General features: G+C 48.9%; 2 protein-coding genes across 3 annotated transcripts in view; both read right to left on the bottom strand.

Annotated features, from left to right (window-relative positions):
• LOC122375559 overlaps positions 1-18958 on the bottom strand; it is a 50482-nt gene extending 31524 nt beyond the window's left edge. Inside the window, exon 1 of the mRNA XM_043355029.1 lies at positions 18911-18958. Coding sequence (XP_043210964.1) covers positions 18911-18940 — 30 coding nt within the window. The 5' untranslated portion in view covers positions 18941-18958. The remainder of the gene's footprint in view (positions 1-18910) is intronic.
• Positions 317-10858, bottom strand: LOC122375558. Of its 2 annotated transcripts, XR_006255421.1 has the most exons (5): positions 10454-10858; positions 8654-8744; positions 8040-8357; positions 720-810; positions 317-423 (listed from the first exon to the last, which is right to left on the bottom strand). XR_006255421.1 is itself a non-coding variant. In XM_043355027.1 (3 exons), the coding sequence occupies exon 1, from the start codon at positions 4344-4346 to the stop codon at positions 1539-1541; it is 2808 nt and encodes a 935-aa protein (XP_043210962.1). In that variant the 5' UTR covers positions 4347-4577; the 3' UTR covers positions 317-423; positions 720-810; positions 994-1538. The 2 variants fall into 2 exon arrangements, 1 of the variants encoding a protein (XP_043210962.1); XM_043355027.1 differs by lacking the exons at positions 8040-8357; positions 8654-8744; positions 10454-10858 and adding an exon at positions 994-4577.
• Positions 18959-21359: the final 2401 nt, after the last annotated feature.

Below are 21359 nucleotides of genomic sequence, written 5' to 3'. Positions count from 1 at the left end.
TTTAGTGGCGATATCTCCAGCCGTTTAGGAGATATCGACGAAAAAAACAGGGGGAGGGCGTTTCGTCCCCCCCCCCTGGAAATACAAATCTGAGGAGTTTCCGGATCTTGGGACTTTTTTGGGGTGTCCGATTACATACGGTACATACGGTATGTACCAGCACTCAGCAGTCTCGAAACCGCCTTTCTGATCCACCTGTGATATCATCTTGGTCTGGGACAAGATTCTTACAGATAAGGTTGGGACACCAGTCACGTGACCCTTTTTCCTGCTTTTACCAACCCTCCTCACGATTTTCATAAGCCTTGTGTAGCCGCATCTCCAGACCCAGCGTGTTGAAATCCAGTATGTCTTAACGGACCGTTTATTGGACCGAGTGAGCTGAGTAGATAGCCCACACGATCTCGAGAGTAACAGTCGTTGCTGGGAACGAAACACAATACACAAATCAAAAGACGTATAAATAAGCGTTACCAAACGTACAATAAATAAACGAAAGGGGTGGGCAAACAAAGAGGGCTTAAACGTACCAATAAATGATACACCATAACAGGCCGTGAGGGGCCCTACCACAGATAACACAGCATCCCTGCGTACTGACATCAAATGAATCGTGACATTTCGTGACCTTTCTGAACATTCGTGACATTTCGTGACCTTTCCTAACATTCGTGACATTTCGTGACCTTTCCCAACACTCGTGACATTTCGTGACCTACCGACAAATGTGCCTTCTGGGTCGCTTCGCGGCTAACGTCCATACATCCAGAGGCATCCTTCCAAGCCAGCCTCACATCTCCGACGCCATATCTACGAATCCAGACACCAGTCAGGTCCATTGTCGTTTACCTCAGTGCAAAGTATCAAAGTCTCGGTTTTAATCATATTGGCGCCGAAACGTCTTATATGAAATTGACAACAGAATATCTATACGAGCTAACAGATCACACATTTAAACGCATCATAGTGAAATACAACTGCTCAGCCACTTACCATCGCTCGCGCAAACACAGACACGACACGACCGCCTCTGCCGCCATCAGCGCGAATGATCCGGAATCATGGCCGGGCATAGAGCCGGGTGGCACGTCACACAACAAACGAGTACTGAGAAGTATTGCAGAAATTGCCTTCTAACAATACGCCAACGAACAATGAGCCATCGAATATTCAAACTAGCAAATAATCACGCGATACATTTCAAATTGGTCGTTTACGACAATCAACGTAGTACAAATGATACAACGGAAAAACGCAAAGTACAGCAAAATCAAGTACAAACAGAGTAAAAGCCATACGAAAATGTCCACCTCTAGGACCATGGGCGATGCTACTCGCAAACCGAGGGGAGGTAGTCCCGGCCGTCCCGGCTCTCCAGGCAGGCAGAGCGGGGAGGCAACCGGGGCAGAGAGAAGAGCGAGCCGGCTTGAGCGGAGCGGCGCACGACTGGGAGCCCGCACCCCCGTTCCACCGCGCGCCGCAGCGGCGCCGCCTACACCCGCCCCCATGTGCGCACCATGTGCGTCACATTACTTATTCTAGATGAGAAACACTAACTTCGAGATCGGCCTCTTCAAGACGCTGCTTGCCGTTTTCACCATAGCGGAACGCACAAGACCCTCGCTGTCCGGAAACACCTCCAATACGCGTCCAAGAGGCCATCGACATCGCGGGCTGTTAACGTCAACGACCAAAACAACGTCACCAACAGAGAGGTTCTTCCGTGTTCTGACCCACTTCTGGCGCTGCTGAAGAAGTGGCAGGTATTCCTTTACCCAACGCTTCCAAAACAGGTCGGCGAGATATTGCACCTGCTTCCACCTTCGACCAAAGCAGCTGTCCCCCTCGCTGAAGATGCCGTCTGGCACCGGACCACCACGCAGTAGTAGGAGGTCGTTGGGGGTGAGAGGCTGCAGATCAGCTGGGTCACTTGATACCGTCGTTAGAGGTCTACTGTTGAGCACAGCCTCCACTTCGCATAGAAGCGTGCGGAGCGACTCGTCAGTCATCGTCTGCTCCCTGAGGAGCGCATTCAGGACTTTCCTGATGCTCCGAACTTGTCTCTCCCATATACCTCCTTGCGATGAGGCACCTGGAGGGGTGAACTTCCACGTGATCCCCTCCTTCAGTAAGCAGTCATGAACACTTTTCTCTTGCAGCTTGCGGACTTCTTCTCTCAGCTCTCTCTCAGTGCCTGTGAAATTCGTCCCATTGTCAGACCTGATAAACTTCACTTGACCTCTCCGAGCCTGGAATCTGCGAAGAGCATTAATGAAAGAGCTTGTATCTAGGGTTTCGCAAACCTCGATGTGAATAGCCCGAGTTGCGAGACACGTGAAAAGCACACAATATCTCTTCATCTGCTTTCGTCCCACCTTGACATAGAACGGACCAAAATAATCGGTCCCAACTCGACTGAAAACTCCACCTTCTGGCGCCGTTCTGTCTTCCGGTAGGTTCGACATCTGCTGTGTCACCACCGATCCCTGAATCTTTCGACATCTAACGCATCTTGACAGAACTCTGCGTACTGCAGAGCTTCCAGACACAATCCAGAACCTTCGGCGCAACTCAGCCAGGACATGTTCCCTTCCAGAATGTCCCTTTCTCTCGTGCATGTCCCGTATAATGAGGTCAGTGACGTGACCATTCTTGGGAAGAATCAGCTGTTTTGCAGCGTCTGGAATCTGAGCGTTTACGAGCCGTCCTCCGACTCGTAGAGTTCCGTCAACCACACAAGGATTCAGACGGAACAAACGGCTCGACTTCCTCACTGAACCGGACATTTCTTCAGGAAACGCCTGTTCTTGAACATGTCTCAGAATCGCAGCTTCTGCCATCTCAAGTTCTTGTACGGACAGCCTAGGTGAAAGAAGATCTTCATCACGTGTACCGGACTCCTTCCTGCCGGCTACTCTCTTCTGCAGCAGCTGCTTCCACCGAAGCACCCATGCGACACGTTTCTTCAGCTTGAACCAGTCACTTGTGCTGTTCAGCAGCTGTGCAGTGTAGTCATTACCTTCTGTAGCTGTGGTGGCGCTGACTACGCTTTTCTTGATCTCAAGCTCCTCTGTACTGCCCTGAAGCTGTTGGACTTGTGACTGATCCGGCCATTCACAGGCGGCGCTCTCGAGGAACGCTGGGCCAAGAACCCAGCGAGATGCAAGAAACGCTGGTCCTGACTGACCACGGGATAAGCTGTCTGCCGGATTCAGCTCTGAAGGGACGTATCGCCACTGGTTAGGACTTGAGCCATCATGGATGACGGCTAATTTGTTGGCCACGAACGTCTGGAAGCGAGATGTGACGTTCTGTATGTAGCGGAGCGTTGAGACTCTATCGGTCCAAAAACACATCTCATCGAAATGCAGATCTGTCTCGGAGAGTATTTGAGTGCTCAATTGTACTGCCAGAGCGGCAGCCGTCAACTCCAGGCGAGGGATGGAGCAGGTCTTCAATGGGGCTACACGGCACTTGCTCATCAGTAGGGATGTCGTAATCCTTCCCGCAGCGTCCTCTACTCGAACGTACCCAACCGCTCCATACCCGACTTCACTCGCATCTGCGAACATGTGCAGCTGGCGACTCCGAGCCTCACCATGCAGTGGGGCGACGCTTCTCGGAACGGAAAAATCTCGAAGGTCTGCAAGCTCTTCACACCACTGATTCCACCGCTGGAGATGAGAGTAGGGAATTGGATCATCCCAACCCAGCTGTAATCTGCACAGGTCCTGAAGCAACACTTTTGCTGGCAACAAAAATGGAGCTCCAAATCCCAAGGGGTCATACATGGCACTCACAGTGGACAAGATTCCTCTCCTCGAGGCTGGACCACGCTGTACCTCCACTCTGAAGCTGAGTGTGTCATGATCGACATCCCACTGTACTCCTAGAGCTCTCTGCGGAGACAGCACACCTTTAGTGAGGTCCATTTTGTGACTCGGAGCACGATCTGTTTCGGGGAGACATGACATCACCCTTGAGCTGTTGCTGACAAAACCCGTTAACCTGAAACCTCCTCTGGCACAGCACTCACGAACTTCCAGCGCGAGCCCTGCTGCTTCGTCCTCAGTTGACGCAGACTTGAGAAAGTCGTCAACGTAGAAGTTCCTCTGTATGCACCTTGCTACCTCCGGTTGATACAGCCCTCCGTAGTCCTGAGCCGTCCTTCGCAGCGCGAAGTTCGCGCAGGATGGCGACGACGTCGCACCAAACAGGTGAACGTTCATTTGGTAGTCTTCCAACTGTCGAGATAAGTCCCCGTCGGGCCACCAGAGGAATCGTAACAGACTTCTGTCTCTGTCAGCAACTCGAACTTGGTAGAACATCTTTTCAACATCTCCCATGATGGCGAAGGGTTCCTGACGGAACCGCAGCAGCACTCCGATAAGTGAGCTGGTCAAGTTGGGCCCCTGAAGCAGTCGATCGTTGAGAGACACACCTCGGTAGCTCGCTGAGCAGTCATAAACTACTCTGATTTTGTCCGGTTTCGCTGGGTGGTAGACACCGTGGTGTGGAATATACCACGTTCTACCCCAGCAGGCGTCCAAACTCTCTCTGGACACCTTTTCCGCGTAGTCCTTGTCAATCAGCTCACTGACGAACCTGCTGTAGTCCCTCAGATACTTCTCATCACGCATCATCCGCTTCTTCAGACCTTGGGCGCGCTTCTCTGCTTGCTGTCTGTTGTTAGGAAACACCTGCTCGTCTCTGAGGGGGACTGGTAACTCGTAGTGCCCGTTGATGAAGCGCACTCCAGTCTCCACCTTCTTGAGCCACTGCTGGTCCTCTCTAGACAGACCGACGTCCACAGCACTACCATGGTCTTCGAAATCCTGGTTGTACAAAGCCATGAAACTGCGATGGAGATCGGAGCTCTCATTGACAACCCTGATACGATTCACTCTTACTCTGTCGTTCTCGTTCTGACAAACGCGTCTTGGGCCCTGCACCATCCATCCTAACTCAGTCCGAAGCGCGAACGGCCCACCATCTTCACTTCGTCTTACCTCTAGCGGCTGGAGCGCCTGAGGACAGTTGCTGCCTATCAGGAGACCAATTTCAGCATCGATCCGCGCCAAATCAATGCCCTGCAAGTGAACCCACTGGTTTAGATCCTCGCTTGACGCCATGTCTTCTAGTTTCACAGGAATTGTGCTGAGAGTGTACATCGGAGGCATCGCAATGCACGTACTTCCACCCAGATCCGATATCTTGACTCCCTTTATCACACGACTGTCCACTTGCTGATTGTCAACTGACGCGGTAGTCATTGAGAGCTTAACGTTTTCGCCAACAGCTCCGATCTGCTTCAGCAAAGACTCCGAGCAGAACGTCGCTGAACTGCCTCCGTCAAGAAACGCGTACGTCTCTACTTTCTGGCCACCATCAGTCCACATCTTCACGGGTACGATAGACATCATAGTAGATGACGAGTCAGCACACGTCTTGGAAGAGCTCCTCAGCTTCACTCTGCCATTTGTTACGACTTGACTCGGGTTCTGCTGCACTTCACTACCTGCATGGCCGTCAGAGACGATTCGAACACCGTGCTCTGGCGGTGGTCTGTCGTTGTGCAGTGCTGTTGGATGACGGAGTCTGCAGATTGAGCAGGTTCTCCTTTTCGCACATTCCCTCACCAGGTGACCCTTGCAGAGGCATCCAAAGCAAAGTCCCTGCTCTCTGATGAAGGCACTCTTCTCATGAGGTGCCCTTCCTCTGAACTCTTCACATTGGTCGAGGTAATGTGCCTTTGAACAGAACAAACACTTGAGCGATCCCCGCCGCTGCTGAGCTCCTGGCTCGATGACTGTTGCCGATACAGTTTGAACCTTTCTCCGCTGACCTTCCTGTTCTCTTGTCCTGCTGACATTGTGCTGACGACCAAACATCGGGTTCGTCTGGATCCTTACTTCTCTCTCGACAAAGTCGACGATATCCTCAAAGCGCGCTCGTCTGTGCTCCTGTTCATGGATATGGTCCGCTAGGCGGCGCCACTGGTCCTGCAGGTTGTAGGGCAGCTTCTCGATGATTTTCCGCATGGTCTTTGGGTGGTCTGTCTCCCTTGCTCCGGGTGATATTCCACTCATTACGTTGTTACAAGACCTCAGCGTCAGTGACAAACGATCCATTCCTTCCAGATCTCCTGGTTTTACTTGTGGTCACTCCACAAGCATATCCACAAACGCACTTGTGATTGAGTCCTCGTCTCCGTACCTCCGATCAAGGAGTCTCCTGGCTTCCAGGTAGCCCGATCCAGTCGTCATGTGCAGGCAGCCCCTGATTATGTCCTGTGGCTTACCACTTGTATATTGCTCGAGAAAGTACAGCTTTTCTTCGTCGTCATCAGTTTTGGAGGAGATCCGACTGTCGAATGCACGTATAAAAGATCTGTACTTCGTAACGTCTCCAGTGAATATCGGTATCTCAGCCTTGGGCAGCTGACTTCTTTCCAGATGGGCTAGGAGAGCCTGTGTGGAGTCCCCGTGCTGCTGAGCTCCAGGCTCATTCCTGCTTGCTCTCCTTCGTTCACTTTCTTGATTTTGTGCTTTTCTTCCTTGTTCGTATGCTCTTTCTTCTTGTACTCGTGTCCTTCTTGGTTCTTGTGCTCTTTCTTCTTGTACACGTGTTCTTGGATCTTGTGCTCTTTCTTCTTGTACACGTGTTCTTGGATCTTGTGCTCTTTCTTCTTGTACACGTGTTCTTCTTGGTTCTTGTGCTCTTTCTTCTTGTACACGTGTTCTTGGATCTTGTGCTCTTTCTTCTTGTACACGTGTTCTTCTTGGTTCTTGTGCTCTTTCTTCTTGTACACGTGTTCTTCTTGGTTCTTGTGCTCTTTCTTGAACACGCGTTCTTCTTTGATCATGTGCTCTTTCTTCGTCTTCTTCTTCTTGTGTCCTTCTTTCTTCTTGTTCTTGTGTTGTTCTTTCTTCTTGTTCTTGTGTTCTTCTTTCTTCTTGTTCTTGTGCTCTGCTTTCTTGTTCTTGTGGCGTTAATGTCTCAATCCTCTTGAAGGTTTCTTCCTTATCAAACTGAGCCAATACACCTTCCCTTGCCAGGCTTTCATCCAGTTCAGCTTGAATTTCCAGTTCCTCTTTCCTTCTTCTCAACTGCTCTTGCATGTCTTCGAGCTCATGCTTTTTCCTCAACGCTGCTGCCTTAGCATGCAGTCCCGCTCTTCTTGCTGCCTCGAAGGCCCGTTCTGAAGCAACTGTGGCCTTGCTTGATGCCCTTGTTGACGAAGAACGGGATGACTTCACCGATTCAGCAGGGCTTCCAGTGCCAGGCCTGGTACCAGACGCATCAAAGTGGTCAACAGAGAGCGACCCACCAGCCTCCTGGCCTGGAGCGACTTCCCGACTACGGACACCCGCTCTGTCTAGCTCTTCCGGAACATCTAGCGGCGGAGCTCCTTCACCAGTCTGACCATCAAATCCTACACCGCCTACACGATCAGTCTGTTCGGATCTACCAAACTCTGTGACAAATGTTGCCAAATCAACGCCTTCCCCTTTCAGGATGTCTTCCAGACGATTCACCAGCACCGCCTTAGGTCCTCTACTATCTTCCCCTCTTCTCGACAGCTCAGCCTTCAGCTGATGAACCCTTAGTTTGCCGAGCGTATCCATCTCGTGACCGAGCCTGGGCACAACCAACTACCACAAATCAAATTAGAAAGCTCTTCTGGAAACTGGAACTAACCAGCAACAATGCTATCCTGGAATGTCTATCAATCAACAGGTTGTCCTTAACCCCTTAGTAGATCAGCGAACACAAACACTGGAAACCATACTCAGCATAACTCACAGCACAATAAATGATCACACACTGATGCACTAAGTGTCTGTCGCTTCTCAAGATACTGTTCTCTTCGACTCATTTACCATGAAGGCACACACTTTACAAGATAGTTCACATTTGATCACCAGTTTGCCTCCAGAGTCACTGTTTTTGTGAACCGTTTATCAGAATGTCACTGCGCCACTGCAAGTACCATACAGCCCGCTTACCCCAAATATCAGCAGAAGTAGAGCACTCACTGATGAGCAGGGGCGACTCAGTCCTCACCAGCACCAGCCAGCAGCAGCAAACCAGCCGCCTCACGAGGCCAGCAGAGCCACCAGCCGGTGTGAGCGTGCTGCGAGGTCCTCCCGGTGGGTGGTCGAGCTGCCTTCACGCGTAGCTGCAGAAGTCGCTACTCTGCCGTGGGCAGCTCGTCGCCGTTGTCGACACTTGTCGCAACTGTAGCCGCATCTCCAGACCCAGCGTGTTGAAATCCAGTATGTCTTAACGGACCGTTTATTGGACCGAGTGAGCTGAGTAGATAGCCCACACGATCTCGAGAGTAACAGTCGTTGCTGGGAACGAAACACAATACACAAATCAAAAGACGTATAAATAAGCGTTACCAAACGTACAATAAATAAACGAAAGGGGTGGGCAAACAAAGAGGGCTTAAACGTACCAATAAATGATACACCATAACAGGCCGTGAGGGGCCCTACCACAGATAACACAGCATCCCTGCGTACTGACATCAAATGAATCGTGACATTTCGTGACCTTTCTGAACATTCGTGACATTTCGTGACCTTTCCTAACATTCGTGACATTTCGTGACCTTTCCCAACACTCGTGACATTTCGTGACCTACCGACAAATGTGCCTTCTGGGTCGCTTCGCGGCTAACGTCCATACATCCAGAGGCATCCTTCCAAGCCAGCCTCACATCTCCGACGCCATATCTACGAATCCAGACACCAGTCAGGTCCATTGTCGTTTACCTCAGTGCAAAGTATCAAAGTCTCGGTTTTAATCATATTGGCGCCGAAACGTCTTATATGAAATTGACAACAGAATATCTATACGAGCTAACAGATCACACATTTAAACGCATCATAGTGAAATACAACTGGGGGCGGATCCAGGAAAACTCCAAGGGGAGGGTCATGAATCGAAGTGGTGCCCCTACCTATACCCAAAATTAAAAACTCAACGGATTTCGTCCACTTCATTTTGGTGGTGCCCCCATTTTCAGTTTTTTATTTTTATTTTTTATTTTTAGTCAGTATCTTAACTCTTAGCCACAACCACATTTACCAATTGTAAGCAAGTATATATGAATGTGCTATGTGTATATGTATATGTTGTGGACGCTGAGTAGTGAGTACTTACAGGAACGTTATCAGGTAAGCAAATCGTTGTCAGTCCGACGAACTTGACACTGGCGTCTAAAGGGTCTGTCCTTGACACTTCAGGCTTGTCAGGGGCACCAAAGTCCTTCCAGGGACACCACAAACCTGTCAGGGGCACCTATGGCCTTGTAGGGGCGCCACAGGCCCGCCAGGAAGCAGGGGCACCACAGGCCTAGCAAGGACACTACAGGCCTGTCAGGGGCACAACGGGCCTGTTGGGCCCATGAGCACCCCTAGTGGCAGGGGCACCACAGTCCTTCCAGGGGCACCGCAGGCCTGTGAGGGGCACCAGCGGCCTAGCAGGGGCACCACTGGTCTATCAGGGGCACCACGAGCCTGTCATAGCCAGGCATCTCAGGCTTGTCAAGGCCCAGGGGCACCACAGGTCTGTGAGGGGCACCAGCGACCTAGCAGGGGCACCAGTCAACACAGGTCTGCCAGGGGCGCCACAGACCTGCCAGGGGCACCACAGACCTGCCAGGGGCACCAGAGGGCTGCCAGGGGCACCACCGGCCTTGCAGGGGCACCTTGGGCCTGTCAGGGGCACCACGGGCCTGCCGAGGGGCACTTCAGACTTTTCAGGGGCACCAGTCCTCTCCGGGCGCAGGGGCACCAGAGGCCTGCCAGGGGCACCAGTGGCCTAGCAAGGGCACCAGAGGCCTGCCAGGGGCACCACAGGCCTAACAAGGGCACCACGGGCCTGTCAGGGGCACCTCAGGCTTGTCAGGGCCCAGGGACACCACAGTCCTTCCAAGGGCACCGCAAGCCTGTCAGGGGCACCAGAGGCCTGCCAGGGGCACCACAGGCCTAGCAAGGGCACCACTGGCCTGTCAGGGGCACCTCAGGCTTGTCAGGGCCCAGGGGCACCACAGTCCTTCCAGGGGCATTACAAGCCTGTCAGGGGCACCAGAGGCCTAGCAAGGGCACCACAGGCCTGCCATGGACACCACAGGCCTGCCAGGGGCACCACCGGCCTTGCAGGGGCGCCTCAGGCCTGTCAGGGGCACCACGTGCCTGCCGGGGACACTTCAGGCTTGTCAGGGGCGTTACAGTCCTGTCAGGGCCCAGGGGCACCAGGCCCGTGGTGTCCCTGCTAGGCCTGTGGTGCCCCTGGCGGTCCTAAGGTGCCCCTGTCAGGACTGTGATACCCCTGATAGGCCGGTGGTGCCCCTGGCAGGTCTTTGGGCCCCCGGGCCTCAAGGGGGGGGCCATGACCCATGTGACCCCCCCTTGGATCCGCCCCTGTGACAGCCACTTACCATCGCTCGCGCAAACACAGACACGACACGACCGCCTCTGCCGCCATCAGCGCGAATGATCCGGAATCATGGCCGGGCATAGAGCCGGGTGGCACGTCACACAACAAACGAGTACTGAGAAGTATTGCAGAAATTGCCTTCTAACAATACGCCAACGAACAATGAGCCATCGAATATTCAAACTAGCAAATAATCACGCGATACATTTCAAATTGGTCGTTTACGACAATCAACGTAGTACAAATGATACAACGGAAAAACGCAAAGTACAGCAAAATCAAGTACAAACAGAGTAAAAGCCATACGAAAATGTCCACCTCTAGGACCATGGGCGATGCTACTCGCAAACCGAGGGGAGGTAGTCCCGGCCGTCCCGGCTCTCCAGGCAGGCAGAGCGGGGAGGCAACCGGGACAGAGAGAAGAGCGAGCCGGCTTGAGCGGAGCGGCGCACGACTGGGAGCCCGCACCCCCGTTCCACCGCGCGCCGCAGCGGCGCCGCCTACACCTTGATTTATCCTTTTTAACACTTTGCTTTGAGGCGTTTGCAGATTTATTTACAAAAACTAATTCAATGATATTTGAAATCAACAAACACATATTTACTCGCAATCTCAAACAAAAGTTGAATTTATTCGCGTTTCATCAGATTAATCAGCTGGCAACCATCATCCACCGTCCTCGATGTAGTCGAACTTGGCGCACTCGGATAGTGTTCGAAGTTTGTGACGCTTACTAGTTGCTATGGCGACCGGGCAATACCTACGCTTTTCATTCGTCAACAAGCGCTCGCGGTCACGTTTTTGAACACAGTCTGTCAGTCTTTATGCGTCAGTTTGTGTGACGCGTCATATCTGAAACATATTTCGTGAGGCTCCATTCAAAACCATTCATCTCCTTCAAAAGAAGTGTTTTATATTATTTTCGATATCTTTTTGGGGCTTAATTGCTAGCTCCATTCATCATATCTTGCGTGAGGATAGCCATCACTCGGGGACCAGTCGTTGAAAGCAAGCAACAACGACGAGGTCTTGTAAAAAGTCACAGCGATTGCATTGAGCATTAAATGACGAAAATATTTCTACCCCCACCGCCTCAGGCGATCACGTTCTGTCACCCACCTGGTCTGGGATCTTGCCCCCCCCCCACGCCAAAATCGAATCCGCCGCCACTGCTATAGATTGCACTCTTATAAATCATGATGCATCCTAGGCCTGGATTGTGCGTAACTTCGTACAACCCTGGAACGGTCGCCCTGTCCGACATCCGTGGTCGAAGCTGTATAAGTACTTTAAGACACTAAGACGGGTGCATTCAAGATGTCTATAAGAAACAGGAAGATCGGGTGTTGAAAAGGATAGCCCTGATGACGTCACAGACATTCTGAAGGTGGAAAATTTTCATCGATTAGGAAAGAATTCATCTACGAAAATCGTTATTACTTAACAATAAAATACGATTTTCAAATTTCATCATGAAAATTATTTAATTAATGTGAAAAACTTGGAACCCATTTTGAGTATGTCCCTACCCCTGCTATACCTTTGGTCACGTGACTAGTGACTACCATGGTTAACTTTAACGTTTGCAATGTTGTAAATTAAACGAAAGTATTATATAATGAAAGTGTTATTATTAAGATGTTTTTAGCAGCAGTCTTTGAGGCAAAGTAATGGAAGTTTTCTGATAGTAAATGATACAGAGGACAATTTTTTTTTGCACTTCCAAAGTGAGATTTCCTCGAATGAACTTCGGATAGTTTGCGTTAAAGGTAGTGTGCCAGCTTTCTTGGACCGTATGGAGTTAATGGCCCAGATAAGGAGAACCGGATTTTTAGAAATTATCCATACCTTCAAAACTCATGGAAACGTCTTAAATTCTTCAAATTTTGAGTACCCCAGTGCGAAATTCGCCCCGACGGGTTGTCGGTCGTACCCCAACCACATTTCACACCACTATGAACAATAAATGCACACACTGAAATCGCTATTACCGATATGCTCATCCAATCAAGTTTCGATAAACCCGTTCATCATCATCTCCTGCGGTTTCGAACACGCCTGTTAGGTGGCTTCTGATGCTCGTCGAGGTCGGAATTTCCAAATACGCGTGGTGCGTCGGGCCGCGCGCTCTGACTTCGGCCAAGAAAAATGCGTCAGCTGATCATTGTCATTTCTGCCACTTGCGTGTGGTGAAATGGGGTCATAACTTATAAGACGGCTTTTTCATATCAATTATTTTACATAAAATCATATTTTAAACCATAAATAATGTTCGACAGCCAAATAAAAGAAACAATACCAATACGGGCTTACAGTTTAAGGCTCGACATTGTGTTGTCTACGATTAGACAGCTGATAACTAATTCCCGTACGTCGTATGGTCGTAACACTATAATGACCTTTGCTTATTGTCACAAGTGCGCCGCATTCGCGATTGTTGCCCGACGCCTGTTTGCAGGTGAGCCCACTACAGTTGTTATACATATCTAAAAACCGATAAACTTTTAGGCGAAAAAGGCACTATTCCAGGCCCATTTTTGATTTTTTTTTGCGATATTAGGTAAAAACAGAAGCTTCTTATCCTAGGAAAAATAAAATGGGAAATCTTTCAAAGGTGGCATACTACCTTTAAGCCTATTGTGAAGGGAAAACTTCGCGCCCGGCTGACGTCACGGACCTCGGCTACCAATCGTGTCCGGTGGGGGTCGGGTGCATCAACAGCGACCCGATATCGTCCCCGGCGAATCTAGAGGGTCGTTAGGACCCAGACCGAATCTGACTGTCTATTTTTAGGGAAACGGGGTGGATTAATTGACAGCTGATAGCTAAAGCAGCGTAATCGAGTGCCACAGGCTTAACCCGCGCACCGACGGGGGGGGCTGATATCCGCCCCCCCCCTGAGGTTTTTCGCGAATAGCGGGAAAACCGCGGCGCTACGCGCCGCGAAATTTGGTATGACTATTCCCTTATCAATTTTACACATGGTGTGCAAGTTTGAACCTCCTACCTTTCAAGGTCAGGTCACCAGGTCACTTTGAATGACCCAACCTCAAGTCACTTTTTTGCAACTTTACCGTGCCAGAGCTACAGTAGATGTCGGAGGCCTTTGAAAGTCGCAGGATGTTATTAGGTCATTAGTAGCTACAATTTGTATATCTCGGAATTTTGATATCGGTGACCTAAGGTCAGGTCAATTTCGCGACCTCCCCATTATAAGTCAATGGGGGAAAAATCAACTCCCTGTTTTTACCACTAAAACGGGTCGGAATGGCCCCATATACCATACATGACTTCATATACGATCAACCTTCACTACCTTGAGGTCTGTTTTGCTGTTGGGCAGCTGTGAGGTCATGTGACGTCATCAAAGGTCACCAAAGGTTTTTGGCCAATAACTCCGTACAGGAACAAGATACAGACGCGTGGATGGTCTCATTGTGTTCAGCTCGTCAAGACGCATCGAATGATATACATGATGACCTCGAGGTCACGTGACCTGAGGTCAACCTTTGACCTTGACCTTTCGAGGTCAACATATATATCATTCGATGCGGATTGACGAGGATCACGATGATGCCCTTAGTTTGTTCCTATCTTGACTAATTCGAAAGTTATTCGAGAAAAACTCCATATTTAGCGCCGCCATTTTGACTTTTTCGACCCCTGTGACGTCATCTTTGACCTGACCTGAAAATGACCTTAGTAAAAATTGTAGATCTTGACCGTGCGTATCCGATGCCGTTTACCGCTTGTCGCTATCTTGCTTCGTTCTCGAGATCTCAGGGGGGGGGCGGTCATCCGCCCCCCCCCGTCGGTACTAAGTTGGCGCAGACCCCCGTCGGTGCGCGGGGGTCTGCGGGCACCAGCGCACCGTACTCCAGCGGCACCGAAAATTGATGCGAGTTTGAAATCACTCTAGATGGGGATGGCCTCCTGGACGATGAAATAATCAACTCCTATCGGCGGTGTTAACCAGTTGGATCGCTGGCAAAGTGCTGGGCTTTTCGGTGTTTTGGCTGCCAGTAATGAACTTGCTGCCCTGGCGCACACTGGAGCGTGGAGCGGCCACGGCCAAAGTGTGGATTCTGCCGTACAACAGATCGGGCATCCACTGAGCCCACTTTATGGTCTTCCCAGCTGCCTTAAGCGCATCATGCACCACGACTCTTTGCTGCTGAGCTCCCTGGTGGCGGTATATAGTGCCTTGGTGGCGCTGGTGCGACTGGTGCAGCTGTTGCTGGAATGTGCCGAGGCGGGTACAAGTCACATCGACTGGGCGGAGTAGGACCTAGTCGTCCCTGAGAACACGCCACAGCAAGAAGATGGATGCGCATGCGGTGTCCACGTTTGTTGGCACGCGCGCGCTGCTGCAATGGCCGTCCCTCCAGCAGCTCCTCTGGAGCCTCTGGAGGTTCCGTCCATGCGAGACGAGATTCGCCACACGATCATTGGTGTAAGTTCTGGTAATATGGTGTCGCCCCAAGATGTATGAACAGCACTTTTTTGTCACGTATGTTGAGCAAGAAAAATGGATTGTAAGAATGCGCTGTAACTACACAGTCATACGCCAAAGTCACTGTTGTAACACGAATGTCTGAAAAGCTTTGTCCTTAACTCATTAACGACGATAATTCCGTGGGCAAATTTCGGCAGTTTTTCTTGATGCCCTGTGCTTCTACATGCACTAGAAATGCACATACGGTGTATTGAAAAATAGAAATATTTTTAACATATATTTCTGGACTGGCAACTATAGTTGCCACTCGGCGTTGGCGTAGTCAAAAATTGCCGCTATCGTAACTTTTCATTAAACAAATACTAATCGCCGGGATGCATTGAATCTATTTATGTCCCAACTTATCCCCCACGAGCCTTAATCCAATTTCCAAACAGAAAAAAGTGGTTACGCCACTTCAATATAAATTTTTAATAAGATAATTACGTCTAAGTAGTGGAATCTACACTATGCCCTATGGTATAAGCCTGTAGCCTGTGCCCAAAGCAGCTGCAGTCCTTGGTATCCAGGAAACACAGTTCATTTATCCATCAATAAGTGTTTTTCTGTACCAAAGCAGATGCTCTTTACCAGTCCTTTTTAACCATTTATCTTGACATGCATAAATAAAATCTGCTCGAAAACAATTCAACAAAGAATGCATATTATCTCATACGTAGTTCTCACCAGATCCCTATTTACTCGTACATGGTTGATGGCAGGTATACCGTCCTATCACAAAACTTTCTACCGGGTATGATACATTTGTAAAAACTCGGGGTACAAAGCAACTCGATTATTCATGCCTATTTGCGAGCACGCTGATTACAGGCCTACCGGAGCCATGGAATTGTATAGTATATTTCTGATTCCCGCATACGTACGTACTTCTGCTGTCCTTACCTAACCAGTAAATCCGTTCGCCTTCGAATGTTTTTTAGACTGTTCGGACGAGAGTCTGGACAAATTGGATCCCTTTCGTGATCACGACTCGAGCACACACTGGCGGTTGTACTTCAGAATAAGAAGGGGGATATGTTGATTGACGAGTAAAAGTGGTGTAAGTACAAGGCGACCACCACTACTTGCACTTGAACACATTCCACGTGTCATAAAAATATAGTTCAATTTCATCTAGTTTAGGACAACTGAGCAGGCCCACATATTTTCTACCACCTGAATCCCCATTTCCTCGTTTCCAGCTGGCAGTGCCAGGAATCAGCACTGCCCCAAGTCAGGCGATGTCTCGCCTTTGGTTCACAATTTTCATTCAGTCCCATGAGACAACATCAGCTACGTGATCGTAACCTAAAGTTTCGTGTGCTGTTATCCTCGCACGAAACCCAAAGCACAAAGCCGCCTCCACCGTCTCATTCAGCTGAATCACCAGCATCTGCTGTGAAAGTTCAGATAGCAAGCAGCTTCATCGGAATCAATTCGGTATCACGACTGTGTCAAGGTCATAATCGGCGTCAATGGGAGCTCAGCGGAGGAGGTGGGGGAGCTTTCGTTTATGGGTCCCTGTTTGTAAACGTCATACAGCGTCTTTACGATGCTAAAAACTTAATTTGTTGATGCAAATAGGCTTAACCCTCGCCCTGGCAGGGGGGGGGTCGATGCGACCCCCCCCCCTAAGGTTTTTCGAAGATAGCGTAAAAACGGCGGCGCGCAGCGCCGCCAAATTTGGCACAACCTATGGGGCAACCTTTTTACATATGACCTGAAAATTTCAGGTCCGGGTGACCTTGGGTCAGGTCACCAGGTCAGAAAAACCGGTACAAGGTCATGGTCAAATTTCAATTTTCTTTTTGCACCTGTCCAACTCACAGTTTTTGACTGATTTCCTTCAAACTTTCAGGATGTGCTAAGTTCACCGAGTTGTATAACATATAGTCCGGCTTTTTTGAGGTCACTGACCTGAGGTCAGTTAGAGGTCATTACGTCGTAATGTTAAGCCTATGGGAAAATACTAAATTCGGAAAATACTGGAGATATCCGCTTCGTTCCATCACTTTTGTGCTTTGAAACCACGGTACTTAACAGCAGGTCACTTGGTGCTTCTTTGTTTGGTGTACTTATCCATGGGTCAGGTCAAATGAGGTCAACTGAGGTCAAATGACGTTATTGCCAATAACTTGGCACATAATGACGCTAGAGCTTAAAAAATGGTATCATTGTGTTCCTGGTGATCAGCCGAATCGAATGATATGCGATATGATGCAATTTGGTTAACTTGAACTTAATTTATTAATTTAAGTTTACTTAAAATTTAAGAAAAACTTTAAGTACAATTAAGCAAGTTAAAAAGTATATCATTCGACGCGCCTTGACGTGCTGAGTTCACTGGTGCTTTTCTTTTTGCTCTATCTTAATTAGATCAAAAGTTATAAGCGAAAAACTTTTGACCGTTTTTTAGCGAAATTTTTACATTTATACCCCCCAAAACCCCCCTAAATATTGACCTAGAGCAACCAAATTTGCACAGGGGCGAGAACTACTGGGGGCCCACCTACCTACCAAATTTGGTGTTTCTAGGTGCCATAGGAGCCAATCGCGAGGGGGGGGGTCGCATCGACCCCCCCCCCCTGCCAGGCCGTGTTATGAAAAATGCCCTGCCAGGGCGAGGGTTAATACCTACGTGCCCCTCCAAATTGAAACACGAGCTGGTCACACGATTTAGCATCATGGCACGGTGCCTGCAGATGAGCATTCCTGAGTTTGGTTATGCATACTGCAAGTGGCGCGACTAACGAACGCTAGGAAAAACCAGCAAAGCATAGTCTTCGACATAGAAAGCGAGAGCGACTCTGGTTTATCCAGAAAGGTGATAGGTGATATCACACGCAGCAGGGTTTGAAAATTCTCGTACCTAAACTTCTCGGATTTCGGTTTGTTATACCTAAATGCATTACTGTGCAATCGTAGGCAATCTTTATCGTATAAATGCCGTTTTAGTTCTCTTTCTTTACAAAGAAAACGAAACAAAATCGGGCAAGTCGGACTCTGTGAGCTATGAATGTCCGTAATGTTTCCTGCATCCGCCAGTGGAGGAACAGGGAAAGAGAGCGAGAGAGAGAGAGAGAGAGAGAGAGAGAGAGAGAGAGAGAGAGAGAGAGGGAGAGAGGAAAGAGAAAGCGAGATTGCATCCCATTCCACAAAAATATCTTCAGTAGATGATAAACATAAACAGATTTAACAATGTCGAGAATAGACCAAGAAAACAATGGATGGGGGTAGGGTTCACTATGGTAATGTATAGACATGCATGTATTTTTTAATTAATTTCTGCCTTAATTGTTAATTTATTTGCAAAAGTCCATGTAACTATGTCCCAAGGTATACACGGGGACAGTCTGGTTGAATAACATATGTTTCGTTACAGTATATCCGTAAATACAACTATTTAACTATGAACCGCTCATATTTTTGACTACGCCAACGCCGAGTGGCAACTATAGTTGCCAAGTACAAATCTAGTACAAATAACTACAAATGAGTAGAGTGCTTTCAAGTTTTGAGACACTGGTAGCCTGCCTACATCCTTTCTGGATCAAAATAAGCCGAAAATGCTCGGAAATACCGGACACTCTGGAAAAACAGCGTCGTTTTCTTCGGGACCGTCAAGCCAATATGGCGGCCGTCTCTGCAACGTCTGACTATTTCTTGATTTGTGAAGCATGTTGCGCACAGGACGTGACTAAAACCGTCTGATCATGATGAGAAGGGACTATGCTGATTAGGCATCCCACAAATGCTGTTCTGACGTCATTAACTTGCCTTCAGCAGTAGGTTTTTGTAGATGGCAACTATAGTTGCCACTCGGCGTTAATGAGATATCTATTAGGCCCTTCTGAATAGGGATCATAGTTATTAGTTAGTGTTTCAATGTCACGCTATTTAGATTTAGGCTTAAAGTATCCCAAAATATTATTCTTCCCTCTTACGAAAAACATAACCTCTTACCTTGTAGGTATCCACTGCCAGGAATTGCATGCAGTGTAGCCGAAATAAGTTATGGGCACGTGGATTTCACGGTGGTTTTGCAATAATTAACGTTTATTTCTGTTTAAGCAACTTCTGTGATTTCCCTTTTTCAGGCTAAGAATACAACTGAACTTGTGAAGCTGAGCTGGGGAAAGGCCATCAAGTGTATGATACAGAGCCACCTGTGCTACGGATTGTCAGAGACATCCACAGCACGAGTGTCCTGGAGCACATGGCAATACACCGAAAGCACCTTGGATAAAGGTATGATTCTCTCTGCCTGTGTCTGTGTGTGTCTTTCGGGCTGGCTGGCTGCGTGTCTGGCTGCCTAATCATGATGCTGATCTCCTTCATGCTCCTCTCCTCTCATAGGCAAGTTCTTCAAGTCAGGGGGTTACGGTTCTATGCTGCGACATAGGGAGGGCTCAGTAGACAGATGACGTCACGGGGTGTCAAGGTTTTGTCGATTTTTAAGACTGCTGTGAAGTAAATTATCTTTTTTAGGCTCTAAGGGAGCCTAAATGTTAATATCAAACTGCCTTAGAGTATAAAATCCTCGGAAGATTAAAATTGGCGAATATTAGTAGACACCCGCTGACGTCATCTGTCAAGGTCACCGATGTAAACAAACGGCTAACCATTCTACCTCCTATATACGGCCTTGCTTCAAGTCATCTAAACTCCTGTGCATCCTGAGCTCGGCTCAGCTGTGGTTACCACTCACCTCTAAACCGTTCCTGGACCCCCTGAACCTTTCCTTTGATGCACAACATCCTACAAAGGCGTTTTCTATATGGGAGAAACGCCCTGGCAAAATATCACATTTTTAACAAGGCCCTCTAACCAGGTATAGACATCGGCCAATCGGGGCGAATCACGGCCGGCGGGAGGATGACGTCATCGGCCCATACTCCGCCGACTCCGCCCACCCACGGCAGCGAAACTGAGCCCTGTTCGGGCAGCGCATCCTACTGCAAAATTTTGCACCACGCATGCGCAGTAGGGGTCTCTCGGGTGCCAGGCTCCGCCCTTCGGCGTATGACGTCACATGTGTGACGTCGGCACGCGCAAAATCTTTCAGTTTTGCGCAACAAGAAAATAAGAACTGCAGGAGGCGAAAGTGGCGCGAATTAAAGTTAACCGTCCTATATTTCTTATTGTAAGCGGTCTGAATGCTGTTTTTTGGGTATCATTATCACTTTTTTCAGTGGCACATTGCTATTAACCACATTTGAACGCATTTTATTCAGTTTTTGAACGAAAACCACCAGTCCATCCGCGCCACGGTTCGTCACGCGTCGAATAATGGCTGCCGCGGCCCTCGGCTCTGGCGGCCCGGCGGAGAGTGGGCGGAGCCAGTGGCTGACGTCATTCCAAGTGTGCCGTCACACGCTGCAAAATATTTTGCGCGGACCCGAACAGGGCTCAGAATGGCGTTCGCGTTGTTTCGTGATCGATTTTATCCAACTGGAATGCAATAAACGTCCAGCGGTCTCTTAACCGTTTGACTCAATATCCTTGCAACCTTTCAACCGAGCCCCACCAAACACGATTTGGCAGCACTGTAAAGACGTCTGCTGGGCGTGAAGTTTTCCCTTCACCATAGGGTTTACACATAAACTGGTCAAAGTTTGAGCCAGGATATACTAGTCTAAAAATGCAAAAAAAACGAAAAAAATTTGGCATCAATAGATTCAGCATTTCATCGTGTGCCTCAAACCGTCCATCATTTGGCCTCAAAGGAGGTAAAAATTGTTCAAAATCGAAGTTGAAAAGATGCTTTCTGAGCACATAATCTGGTAGCAATCACGTGACCTGCTATAAGCAGCTTATCGATAATTTACAAACATAATTATTAATATGCTGCTTTAAAACAACATTAATCATACATTTGAGCTTTCAGTACTTTAAATAAGGTCAAAACATCGCAAAACACAAAAGTTAATAAATAGTCACGTGGGTGTCAGGAAATGTCACAGGTGCGTCAAATTTGTGACTGGGGCTTTACTTTCAACATCGGATCTACCTGTTTCTTATAGGTATCTTGCTTTCAACAGCAAAAAAATTGCAGCCAACTTTCTCTATTTTGCAGTCGGTGCCGACGGTACCGACTGCTGTACCTAAGCCGTGGGCCCGCCCGTAGCAAACGGGAAGACAGAAACTAGTGACCAAAACACAAAACCACTGTTTTCGTATACGTTCGTTAGCATGTCAGGTTGATATAAATGCCAAGCACAATGCACATTCGTGGCTAGACAGCACAGAAGTTAGAACCCAAAATACTGAGTTCAAGGCTCAAGCGCGGATCCAGCTTGGAGTTTGGAGGGGAAGGGGGCAACCAGTGGCGCAGCCAGGGGGGGGGGTCAGAAATTTCTGTCAGGGGCCCGCTCGAGAGAGAAAGAGAGAGAGAGAGAGAGAGAGAGAGAGA

This window comes from Amphibalanus amphitrite, unplaced genomic scaffold (assembly GCF_019059575.1).
Source record: "Amphibalanus amphitrite isolate SeventyFive unplaced genomic scaffold, NRLGWU_Aamphi_draft 001869F_arrow, whole genome shotgun sequence".
Classification (NCBI taxonomy): Eukaryota; Metazoa; Arthropoda; class Thecostraca; order Balanomorpha; family Balanidae; genus Amphibalanus; species Amphibalanus amphitrite.
Note: the sequence above shows the minus strand (reverse complement) of the source record. Positions and strands in the feature narration are given on the sequence as shown.